This window comes from Miniopterus schreibersii (assembly GCF_964146895.1).
Source record: "Miniopterus schreibersii genome assembly, chromosome: 7".
Lineage (NCBI taxonomy): Eukaryota > Metazoa > Chordata > Mammalia > Chiroptera > Miniopteridae > Miniopterus > Miniopterus schreibersii.
In genome coordinates, this window is record NC_138108.1 from 51,703,537 (window position 1) to 51,715,850 (window position 12,314).

The 12,314-nt window shown below is 37.8% G+C and overlaps 1 protein-coding gene across 28 annotated transcripts in view; it reads right to left on the reverse strand.

The window, feature by feature from the left end:
* PKP4 (plakophilin 4) overlaps nt 1-12,314 on the reverse strand; it is a 213,795-nt gene that overhangs the window by 65,058 nt on the left and 136,423 nt on the right. For all 28 annotated transcript variants that reach the window (XM_081142581.1, XM_081142573.1, XM_081142576.1 and 25 more), the window contains one exon: nt 6,457-6,491. In XM_081142581.1, the coding sequence (XP_080998707.1) occupies nt 6,457-6,491 (35 nt within the window). The remainder of the gene's footprint in view (nt 1-6,456; nt 6,492-12,314) is intronic.

Below are 12,314 nucleotides of genomic sequence, written 5' to 3' on the forward strand. Positions count from 1 at the left end.
GAGGCTCATTAAGAGACTGTGAATAACAATCAGCCTCTGGGTGCTTTGAGTCTGCCTGATTTGCTTCTGGACACAAGGCTTGGAAAAGCAGACCTCGGTGCACATCTTGGTCCTGTCCAAACACACCCAGCCTCAGCAGAGGAAGCTACAAACTGTGGATTCTGGAAAGCCTCAAACAGGGCTCTCCAAGCCAGTCAGAAACAGCATCTGATATTGGCCTGCACCAGAGACCACCCAAAAGACTGGGAGTCCTAGAAGATCTATCTAATACATAGAAAAAAACCAAACAGGCAGCCAAAATGGGGACACAAAAAAACAAGCCCCAAGTGAAAGAACAAGAGAATTCTCTGGAATAAGAGCTAAATGAAATGGAGATAAACAATATATCAGATACAGACTTCAGAATACTGATCATAAGAATGCTAACAGCATGAAAAAAGATATAGAAACTATGAAGGAAATTAAGAATGACATAATAGAAATAAAGTGCACATTGGAAAGAATAAACAGCAGATTAGGGGAAGCTGAGGATCAGGTCAGCCAATTAGAAGACAGAGTAGAAAAAAAATCACTCAATCAGAGACCCAAAAAGAAAAAACAAAAAACAGGAGGACAGTTTGGGGGAGCTGTTGGACAACATGAATTGTAGCAATACTGGCATCATAGGAGTACCAGAAGATGTAGAAAGTAGGCAAGGGTTAGAGAACCTGTTTGAAGAAATAATGGCAGAAAACTTCCCTAACTGGTGAAGGAAAAAGTCACACAAGCTCAGGAGGCACAGAGTCCCAAGCAAGAAGAACCCAAAGAGGCCCACACCCAGACACATCATAATTAAAATGTCACAAATTCAAGACAAAGAAAAAATCTTAATGGCAGCAAGAGAAAAGCAAGCTGTTACCTATAAAGGAGCTCCCATAAAGTTGTCAGCTGATTTCTCATCAGAAACTCTACAGGCCAGAGGGAATGGCATGAAGTATTCAATGTAATGAAAAGCAAGGATCTGAAACCAAGAATACTCTATCCAGCAAGGCTATCATTCAAAACAGATGGTGAAATAAAGAGCTTCCCACACAAAAAAAGGCTAACAGAGTTTATCACCACCAAACCAGCATTGCAAGAAATATTAAAGGGACTGCTGTAATAAGAAGTAGAAATAGAGAGAGAGAAACATAGGCATGAAGAAATAAAATGGCAATAAATAAGTACCTATCAATAATAACCTTAAATGTAAATGGATTAAATGCTCTAATCAATAGACATGGGGTAGCTGAATGGATAAGATAGCATGACCCAAATATATGCTGTCTACAAGCGACCCACCTTAGAACAAAAGACTCACACAGGCTGGAAAAAACCCCACAAAAACTTCTGGAGGACTTTAAGGGAGAGATTGACAGCAACACAGTCATAGTAGAGGACTCTAACACACAACTGACTTTACTGGGTAGATCTTCCAGACAAAAAAATCAAGAAGGAAACAGTGACTCTAAATGACACACTAGATTAGGTAGATTTAACTGACATTTATAGAACATTTCACCCCAAAGCTGTAGAATCTACATTCTTTTCAAGTGCACATGGGACATTCTCAAAGATATACCACACGTGAGGACACAAAACAAGTCTACAAATTCAAGACTGAAATCATATCAAGCATCTTCTTAGACATTTACTCAATGGAATACTATGCAGCTGTAAGAACGAAGGATCCTTTATCCTTTGAGACAGCAAAGTGGGATCGGGAGAGTATTTTGCTAAGTGAAATAAGCCAGTCAGAGAAAGACAAGTGTCACATGATATTATTCATATGTAGGATCTAATGAACAAAATAAACTGATGAACAAAATAGATCCGGAGACATAGAAGCATGGAACAGATGAATCTCAGAGGGAAGGTAGGGGTGGGTGGGGAGAGGTTAACCTAAGAACTTACACAGATATATGAATAACCCATGGACACAGACCATAGTGTGGTGAAGGCCTGGGGGAGGGGGTGCAGGGTGGAGGGGATAAATGGGGAAAAACAGGGGACAACTGTAATACTTCCAACAATAAAGATAAATTAAAAAAAAGACAAAATGATGTGCATTTATGTTTTTATAGAGTACATATACAAGGCTGATAAGCTAGAAAATACAGAATAGAGGCCCCAGGAAGGCAAGGTAACAAGAGCATAAATAGATCAAAACAACTTTATTACTTCTCGGGAAGCTTCTTCTTAACTCTCCTTCCCAACCAGCCTGGGAAAAGAAAATGTTCTGCAAAATGGACAGTTCTTCCCTACGATTTGGGAAGCTATCTCTTTGAGCATCCAAACTTAAAAAGCTTTGACTTTTTACTGTCAAACAGCTTAGTATCCTAGTGCAGGTTAAAAACCAACCAACCAACCAACCAACCAACCAACCAACCAGAAAAAACAAGTAATCTGATTCTGCTGAACTGAATCAGAAAGACATGAAAATTTTTTCTGCCTGGGCATCCTGAGCTCTTAGAAAATGACTCTGCAGGAAGTTAGCTGTTTAAAAACAAAATTCAGCAGCTGGTCTCAGTTTTGGCTTTTCAACAGAACGTAACATCCTGAAAACACCTGAGAAGGCAGGGAGCTCTCCCAGGCAGTGAGGGATCAAACCCTTGCCCTGTTAACAACTCACCTTACTGCTGAAAAGCTTTCAAAGTGCTAAGCTTTTCAAGTCAAATTTTTAATAAAAAAGGTAGAAAAACTGAACTGTTCACAAGTAAACGTGTAAAATATTAAAGAAATATTAGGAACAAAAAAACCCTTCAATCCTCAGTCCTTTCATGTAGTCTTTTACTTAGGAAACCAAGAAAATTGAAAAAAGATGGCTTTTTTGGTTAAGACCTAGCCAAAGACAAAGTAGACTGAAGATCTTTTAACTTCATATATATATATATATATATATATATATATATATATATATATATATATTTAAGCCACCCTGCCTCGTTCTGGGTAGTACTGCCAAATTTAAAAACGAGATGATTTTCATATTATATTCAGTATCTCTGTGTGCAAACTGGTAATGCGAAGACAAGAGTTAAGCTTTACAATGAAAGTAGCAGCAAAACTGTCATTTTGTCTCATTATTTACTTACAATCAAACTTCTAAAGGGGCATCTATAACTATTTTGAAAAAGAAACATGAAACAAATCAGATTTTACTCTTTTATTCATATAATCAAATTTCAATTTTCTACCCTTATTATAGCTTATTGCCATGGCAGAAATTAGGCAAATTTAACCCCCCCCCCCAATAATAACAAGTAATAACAATAGAAAGTGAAATGATAGAAAGTGAAATAAATATCTGTTGTGATTGCTGTGTTTGAAGGTTAATACAGTTCCCCCTCCCCGCCAAAAGAAAAAAGTCGAAGTAAATGTAATACCTCCTGGTCTGAATATGAGATTGGGCAAGAGTAAACTCTGACAAAAGTCATGAAGCACAGTTATTAGGTATGAATTATGAGTATAGCTGTGGTGAGGACAGATGAATTACTGGAGCGGTATTTCCCAAACACTACAGTACTTGGGAAGCTATTTGTAGGTATGTCTATATACACACACATATACATATATATATATTTACATATATAACATATTTCATCGATCTGTATTTGATGCATTAATAAACTGTGAAGATGATGGTCAGTGACTGAAGCTGAGTAAATGTACTAAAGGGGAGAAGAGGTAGAAAGAATGCCAAGTACCCAGATATTTCACTGCCTATCATGTGTCTTCATAATCTAAGATCATTCCCTCTATATGTAACCAGCACGATTATGCACTGTGCCTCCCTGGGTTTTTTGGCAGTTAAAAATCTCCACTTGCCACCGCAGCTCAGTTCAGACACGGCAGACTGATGTGGGTCAGGAGGACGATCACACAGAAAAGCCAGGGCATATCTGTAGCTCTACTTTAGGCAGCATTTTTGGTAAGTCTGTATCTCCTTTGTGGTTCCAGCTAATGCTGGAAAACTCCCCCTACCCCATCTCCAAAACCATCTAGCCTTTTGCCTCTGCAATCCAAGAAATGGTAGCAGCTTCCTGGTATGATTAATCTCTTGGGTGCTTCACTATGCTGTTTAATTCTCCCAAACCTTCCAACCCATACTTTATAATTTCCCTGTACCAAATCCTTCATATTCAACTACCTGGCATGGGCTCAGTTTTTCCAACGACCCTCATGATATAGCTGTTATCCTTGGGCTACAAAGAACTCTTACCTATCTAACACTAACCCTCTAACAGAAAGGGGCAATACAGACGTACTGTAATATTTTGTAGTTAGAAATAAAAATGATGACACTAATGAGAGAATTTGAGAGGATCAACCTCATATTCCTCAAAGGAGGGAGAGTTAATACAATCTTTTCAGGAAAGCAACTTGGTTGCATATATTAAGAGCCTTAAAAATTTTCCACACAGCCTGGCTGGACGTGGCGCAGTGGTTGAGTGTCGGCCTAGGATCCAGGAGATTGTGGTTCGATTCCTGGTCAGGGCACATGCCCGGGTTTCGGGCTCAGTCTCCAGTAGGGGGCATGCAGGAGGCAGCCGATCAATGACTCTCTCATCATTGATGTTTCTCTCTCTCTCTCCCTCTCCTTCTCCCTTCCTTCTCTGAAATCAATAAAGATATATTTAAAAAAATTTTTTCCCACATACATTAAATAATTTTCTTCTTAAAGATCTAGCTTAAGGTAAATCAAAGGTGCAGATATAATTTTATATACAGGGATGTTTGCCACAATGTTATGAGAGTGAAAAAGTAGAAACCCCCAAACATTGTGTATACTTATAGTTTTTCTTTATAGCACCTCCCCAGCCCCAAATTTTAAGTGTATATAGTTATATACCTTCACTAGACCTGAAGCACTGAAGAGGAAAGGATATTTGTTTTAAACATGGACAACCATGTGCTAGGCAACTATTAAAGGTTCTCAAGAAATAGTTCTGGAATAAATTAGTGATGCAGTACTAAAGATGAACTTACAGAATAATTTTATATTAAATGGTAAAGTTTTGCCAAAGCCAAGTAACAAATGCACTACGGTGTGCTTAGCATTTTTCTTTAAAATTTTCCAGTCACCTTTTAACAGTTCATAGTTCTGCTATTTCTCCTGAGGAATGTTTAAGTCAAGTGACTTATTGCTCAAAGGAATTTCAGTGGCTCCCCAAAACCTGCAGGAGGAGAGTTCAAAGTCTCTGATGTTTGCAGGTCTCTATAGTTTGACCCATTGTGGCTGTCTAGCCTTTGCCATCTTACCATCTCCCAAACCGGTTTTAAATGTTCCCGCATGACATTTCTGTTGTCTCTGCTGCTGCCTAATGACAATGCCCCCTACCTGTCAAGCCCTAGGTTCCAGACCCATCTTTACTGCAAAGCTATCTTAGAAGCAGGTTGTACATTTATAACAATGTTTCCAACATAACATTTGGCAATTAACCACACATAACTTCATGGTATGCCCTGTATTAAATTGCTCTTTGTAAGTCTCATTAAGTAGCTTTTCACATGTCTCTGCCTAATTGAGGGTTTGAAGCAACACAACAGTTCATGGGAATGGCTCCTTTTTAAAAGCAGAGTGTCTTGTATGCACTATAAGTAACACAAGATTCCTGGCACCTGGTTCAGGTAAATGCAGACACCAGGCATTTGGTGATCTGAGTTTTACTCAATTTGAGCCTTGTTTAAAAATTGCCAAAGTATTTAGATATCAAAGACTATTCTAGCATTTACACATTGTTGGCAACATCCTTTACATTGTAAGGCCCATGGGAGGTGAGGGGACATGTGTGTTGTGCCCATCACTGTCTGTCTGACCAGCAATGTGTACAGGTCCATGATGTGACTGCTCAACAAACATCCAATGGATGAAGGCTGAATAAGACATCAAACATTTGTGAAAGTGGCAGATGCTCTTCTTAATTCATCCTTTATATAAGGTGAATTTAGGGTAAAAATAAAAAATAAAAAGAGGCTTCCAGACTACATTAGAAGCTATCATATATTCTACATAAAGAAAATGAACATTTCAGGTAACTCTTTTGAGTATGAAAAACACAGAAAGAAAAGACCTTGACTTATATAAATGATTAGCCAACTTTCCCAGATTATAGAATAACCTTTGCGAGGGAATCTCCCGTGTTTCCTTGTGATATGAAATTCTCAGATATTTGTTTGATATTAACAGTGTGGATGTCCAATGCCTTAACTTTCTTTACCGTTGACATACACAAATCTATTCAATTATTTTTTAAAAATTAAGCATATCAAAAACTACTACTTCAAAGCAAAATAGCTCAATACTGTCACTATTAAAGGCTTTGCTTGCTTGGCTTATTTTACCAAGAGGAAGTAAATTCAGAAAGCAGGCTATAAAATTACTTTTTGTGTGCGTGCAAATATAATACATATTTGTTATATGATAAAAACTCATACCTGCTGATCTCCAAGGAAACGACTTTTCAGTTGAGCTAAAGAAAAAGGAGAAGAAAAAAAAGAACATTTACTTCCTTTGTCATAAAATTTTCACATTTAATTACCTGAAGCCTAAAAACCTCAAACAAAATTTAAAATTACTCTTCTAAGTTAATTATTTAACCCTCCCCATTAATTTGAGACAAAACTGTATGTCTACTTGGCAATTAAGGCAAATTATATGACATAAGATTCTCCTTGGATAAGACAAATAAAACAGCAGAACTACGTATGATAATCATGGTACTTATATGATGTACTATGCTGCTTTTTGCAATAATATGCAAATTACAAATACATTAAAACAAGATATACATTAAAAAGAACCAAAAAGTCTGTTAGGAACTTCATTCATTTTGCTTATTTTCCAAAGAAGCCCTAGATACCATAGACACAAAAGTTAATGGGGTCAGTTTGAACTGAATATTAACTTATAAAATTTAAATCATAAAACTTTTTTTTATATATCTTTATTGATTTCAGAGAGAGGAAAGGAGAGGGAGAGAGAGAGATAGAAACATCAATGATGAGAGAGTCATTGATCGAGCCCACAACCCGGGCATGTGCTCTGACCAGGAATCGAACCCCGATTGCCTGGATCCTAGGTCGATGCTCAACCGCTGAGCCACGCCCGGCCGGGCTAAATCATAAATCTTTATATCAAAAATATAAGGTTTTATAAGCCAGGAGAAAATTTTAGCTATGTGTTTTTCTTGGTTTAGAGAATACCAATTTAAAAACATATCTATGACTCTCTGCTCCCCTCTGGACCCCCTGCCCCATCAATACAGAAAAGCATGGGGGGAAAGGGACAGTGTGGTAGAAACATAGGAACAAGCAGCTACATTATTAAGCATTTACTAAATGCTTGATACTAGTACTCCACATATATTACCTCCTTTAGCTTATTCAGAACAACCTTATGGACAGGTACATTACCTTTCTTTTACAGGTAAAGTAACTAGCCAAAGACTTATGTTATAACTGAAGAGCTGGGATTCAAACCAGGGATGGTCTGATCCCAAAGTCAGGACTTCTCTCATCACTGTGTTATATGGAAGAACAGATTGTGACCCCATTTTTGCATTAACACACACAACATGCTTAGAAAGAAGCCTAGAAAAGTAAAAATAGAGTTGTTATTTCTGCAGGGCACAATTAAAATGATATATTTTTTTAAACATCTGTACTTTATTTTTAAAATCAGAATAAAACACATATTAAAGTATTTTTGGAGTGTTTATTAAATTTAAGGAAAAGGTGTGTGGCTTTGGGCTTAAGGAAACACTGTAAAATGAAGGACTTGGAACAGAGGAAAGAAACAATCCTTTCAGTGCTATAGTTCTGAGACTTTAAGTTTCTGTTAACCCCTTGATATCTCCCCATGTCATTAACTGGTTAATGGAACTCCTGCTGGTTAAAAGCTCTAGGTTGTGTAAGAACTCCCTCAACTCTACCGTTGTGTGTGATCTGCCTTTTCTTCACCAGAGGCACCGCAGTGCACATTCTAGGACCTTGGAATTAGCTGCAAGTAGGGAGCAAACTCCCAAAGAATGGAATCAATCCGCTAATGCTAATCTTTAGCACTCCAGTGATATTCCTTATTTGATGCACTCCTAAGGGATTTCCAAAGGGAGTGATGAGATGGAAAAAGATGAAAACTCTAGTCAAATACCAGTAAGGGCACATTTGTCCTGCTCCTGAAGGTACTTTATCACATTCTTATGACTCTAAAAGTGGCTCCCTACACTGAATTTCAGTTTCTCTTGAATCAGTCTTTCTCATTTAGTTCTATTATCTAAATTAGTTTTCTAAGAACTGAGGTTGATATTATTTATTCAACTGTCTTCCTATCAAGATGTTCATATTTCTTGTCAATACTAAAATACATGATAAATCAAACTGCCATCCAGAAATGTTTAATACATCACGTTTCTTGGGAATATCATGAAAGTCTACTTACTATCTCCTAAGTTTGAAACCTACATAAACTTTACAAGATTTTTTATTCTTGAAATTATATATCACAGAATATAATTCATGTGAATTGCTCCAATTGGGCAAGGGCTGAATCTGTTTTGCTCATTTCTTCAAGTCGGGTATTGCCTGACACAGAGCAGATGCTTGATATATGTTGTTTTTGTTACACAAGTTGTGAAAACTTCCTAGTTCTTCATTGTTCTGAAAGATCAGGTATATAAATTATCAGTTATTATTCTGCTCAAGCAAGTCAACTTACTCTCCTCTACCATGGCCAGTAAATTCCAGTAGCCTCATTGTGTACCAATCAGGCAAACAGCATTTTTCTGCTGAGAAGGCCTCTTTGGTCATCAAAACAATAAGGCATTCCTAAGTGAAGGCAATGGAAAGCCTCAGTTCGTATCATTTTCCCTTACTCTACATTAGGTAAAGGGTACAAATCATTATGAAAATAAGCTAATACTATGATTACAAATAAGCAAAAAGTCCCATGGTATGTTTTGATGACTATACAGGGGTGGGCAAAAGTAGGTTTAGTTGTTCGTATGGAAAATAGTACAATAATTAATAATACAAAAATAAACTCTACTCCGTATACTCATGACTGTAAAACTACTTTTGCTAACCCCTGTACATTCAAACCAACTGCCTTCACACTAACCCTACAATTCTGTTATACTGGTCACTATATGTTATTCAGAACAGACTATTTCCTTCTGAATCACTGACTTTAAATGATTCTCAACTGTTCACTACTCTAGAATTCAGGGATCAGACAACAAACACATGCAATTTTGAAATGTCACTGAATGTAAACTGCTTTAAAAAAATTTTTTAACTTGTATTTTATTGAATTTATTGGGGTGACATTGGCTCACAAAACCATGCAGGTTTCAAGTGTACCACTCAATCAAACATTATCTGCACACTGCGTCGTGCCCCCACTGACCCAGGCACAGTCTCTTTCCACCCTCATTTCCCCCCCTTTGCCCACCTTCATCTTCACCCCCTCTTTCCTTCTGGCTATCACCACACTGTTGTCTGTGTCTATGTTTTTCTTAATCCCTCTGAAACAGTAAGTCACTGACTGCAACCTGCTTTATTAGAACAATTGGGGCAGTTCCCTGTTCGAAAGTCTTACTATTCCCTCCTCCTTCCCTCTCTTTCTCTAACCATCTATTCCTGGAAACACTTCCCCAACTTTTATTCAATGTCTACAATGTAACTACAGGCACTGTGCCCACAAGGACTCTGTCCCATTCCCTTTGCTTCTCATCTAAAGATGCCAAGTAGCTTGTGCTCAGGAGCTTCCAGTGGAATGTGACACACATTTTAAAATATAAAACTGAATCATACATAATAACCTAGTTTCAGTAGGAAGATGCACTCACATTTTCCAGTAACTTAGTTATCAACAACCTTCTGGACTGAAATCCATTCATAAGTCTTGGTACTGTCTGGCCAGTGAACAACAATTAAAAGCAAGTTCATTAGCAAATTAATAAATCGAGGCTTTTCATTTTAATGTGAACAATGCTAGTTTTGTTTTAAGGAAGACACATGCCTTCATTATAACATTACACGAAAATACGTAGTAGAGCACTGTAAAAGTATACACACTTGTGGAATTAAATGATTTTTTCATTCAGAGAATAAATAAGTTAGAGGCAAAAATATTTTTGTTGGCTATTTATAGCTTTGCGCTGTCTTTCAAACCCTCCTTATTTTGGCATTTTCCCAGAAGTCAGAACACCAACCTGCTCATACTCTGCAGCCAGAGGGCAGGCCAGCCGCCGAGGGTCTACAAGCACCCGCATGAGGGGTGGCAATGGTATGGTGGGGAGATCTGTGGTGGACCCAGCAGTGGCAGTGGGCACTGTTCCTAGATACCGACTCAGAATCGGCTCTCTGGCCTTGCTAGAGATTCCATAAGTTGACAACCAAAAGCTTTTAATAAGTTCCTTTTCTGCTTACACAAGCCAGAGAGGATTCTATTCAACTGAAAGTCCTGACTGATGTTATCATAAAACTAATTATTATGACTAAAAACAAACATAAACAGGATCTCTGAAAAGAGCCAAAACTTCACTCCGTAACTCTAGACCTGTATGTCCAAGTGCATACTGGATATAACACATTTTATATTCAACACATGGAAACTCTTTCCCCCACACTAACTCCCAATTAATCATTACTGCCTAGTCAACTCAAATTGAAGAACACGGAGTCATTTTATTACCCCTGCACCCCTCCCACTAGTGCGCAAAGTCCACCTTGTTCACAGATGTACCTCCAGAACCTAAGACAGTACCTGGCACATGGCCGTCACTCAAAAATTACCTTTTGATTTCATCCCTACCACAGGGAGAGCACAGGCCTTCATCCTATCATCTTTAGCTGGATCGTTCTTTTCAATTTCTCTCCTAACTTGTCTTCCTGGCTTTGATTTCTCACCCTTTCAGGCTCTTTTCTATGCTGCTACTAACAGTGATTTTTCAAGCACTCTAATCTGACATCGTTCTCCTGATGCTAATGCCTAACAGATCCACAGCGGACAAATTCCAAACATCTTAGCATGGCACAGAAGCCCTCCACCACCTGGTTCCTTCAGCCTGCCTTTTCCCACACAAACCTACATTCTAAGCACATCTAATTACTTGCAGTTCTCTCACATACCATGCTGCTTCATGCTTCCCATGCTATTTTGGGGATAGAACATGCAGAAACAGAGTCTGGAAACTCAAAATTACACAAATTTCAGAATGGCACAGGCAGGTACCATATAACTATATGTTAGATACCCATGAAATTGAGCACTCTAATGAAGTATACCTTCACTTTGCATCCCTTAATAACAGGAATATTTTTGAAAATTGGCCCACTTAATTCTGTACTCAATTTCGTCCTGATTCTAGTGTGTCTGCTGTGAGCCAGCAGGGGAAGGGTGTGGAGAATTTGATGGAGCCACATGGTAACTTTACTATGTCATTTCCCTTGTCTTTCCCCAGGTCTAGATGGGGTCCTTTCTATCACTAATAAGTACAGGCTACTGTCATTACTATCCAACAAGACACACTAAATTGGGGTAGAATCCAAGGGTTATTCCCCCATTGAAAAGAAAACTGGGTCTTAGCCTGAGATTAAACGTGGTTAAACTACAACTTTTACTGCTTTGTTTTGTTTTTAAAAATCACTGCTTTAAGAAATTTAATACACACATACGTATTTGTGTATATACAGAATGCTCATTAAGAGGTCAACAAATTAAGCATAGCCATTAAAAAATTAAATTTCACTTAGTATTAAGGGAGAGGAATCACTGAAATGAATTATTCTAGAAATTTTTACTTATAAATAGAGGATGGGCATGTCCCACTGTCTAAACTACATATCCTTTCCAGTATTCTCCCTGGTGACCACCAATCAGCTTTCAAGAATTAGCTACATGAAAGCTGATTACTTTCTCCTTTATGCGAAGAATGTGCTGATAATCCATCTTGATTTCTGAACTTTTCATATGATTGTAATCACAGTATTTGCTTACCTGTTTCCACTACAAAACTACGGCCTTCTGGATGGTAAAGACTGTATCTTACTTATGTCTGCATCCAACCAGCATTGAGAAGGATGCTAAATAAATGATAGCTGATCTTAACTCTTTGTTCTTTTTAAGGCTAATTCTATGTAATTTTAGAAACTGTTTCAATCATTCCACAAAGGAGTCATATTCCTCCCTTGTTTTTGGCTCTTTCTATAGCTAATAGAAAAGATGTTTATTATTTATGTTATAGGTATTCATTCAACAAGTATTTGCTGATCATCTACTGAGTGTCAGACAT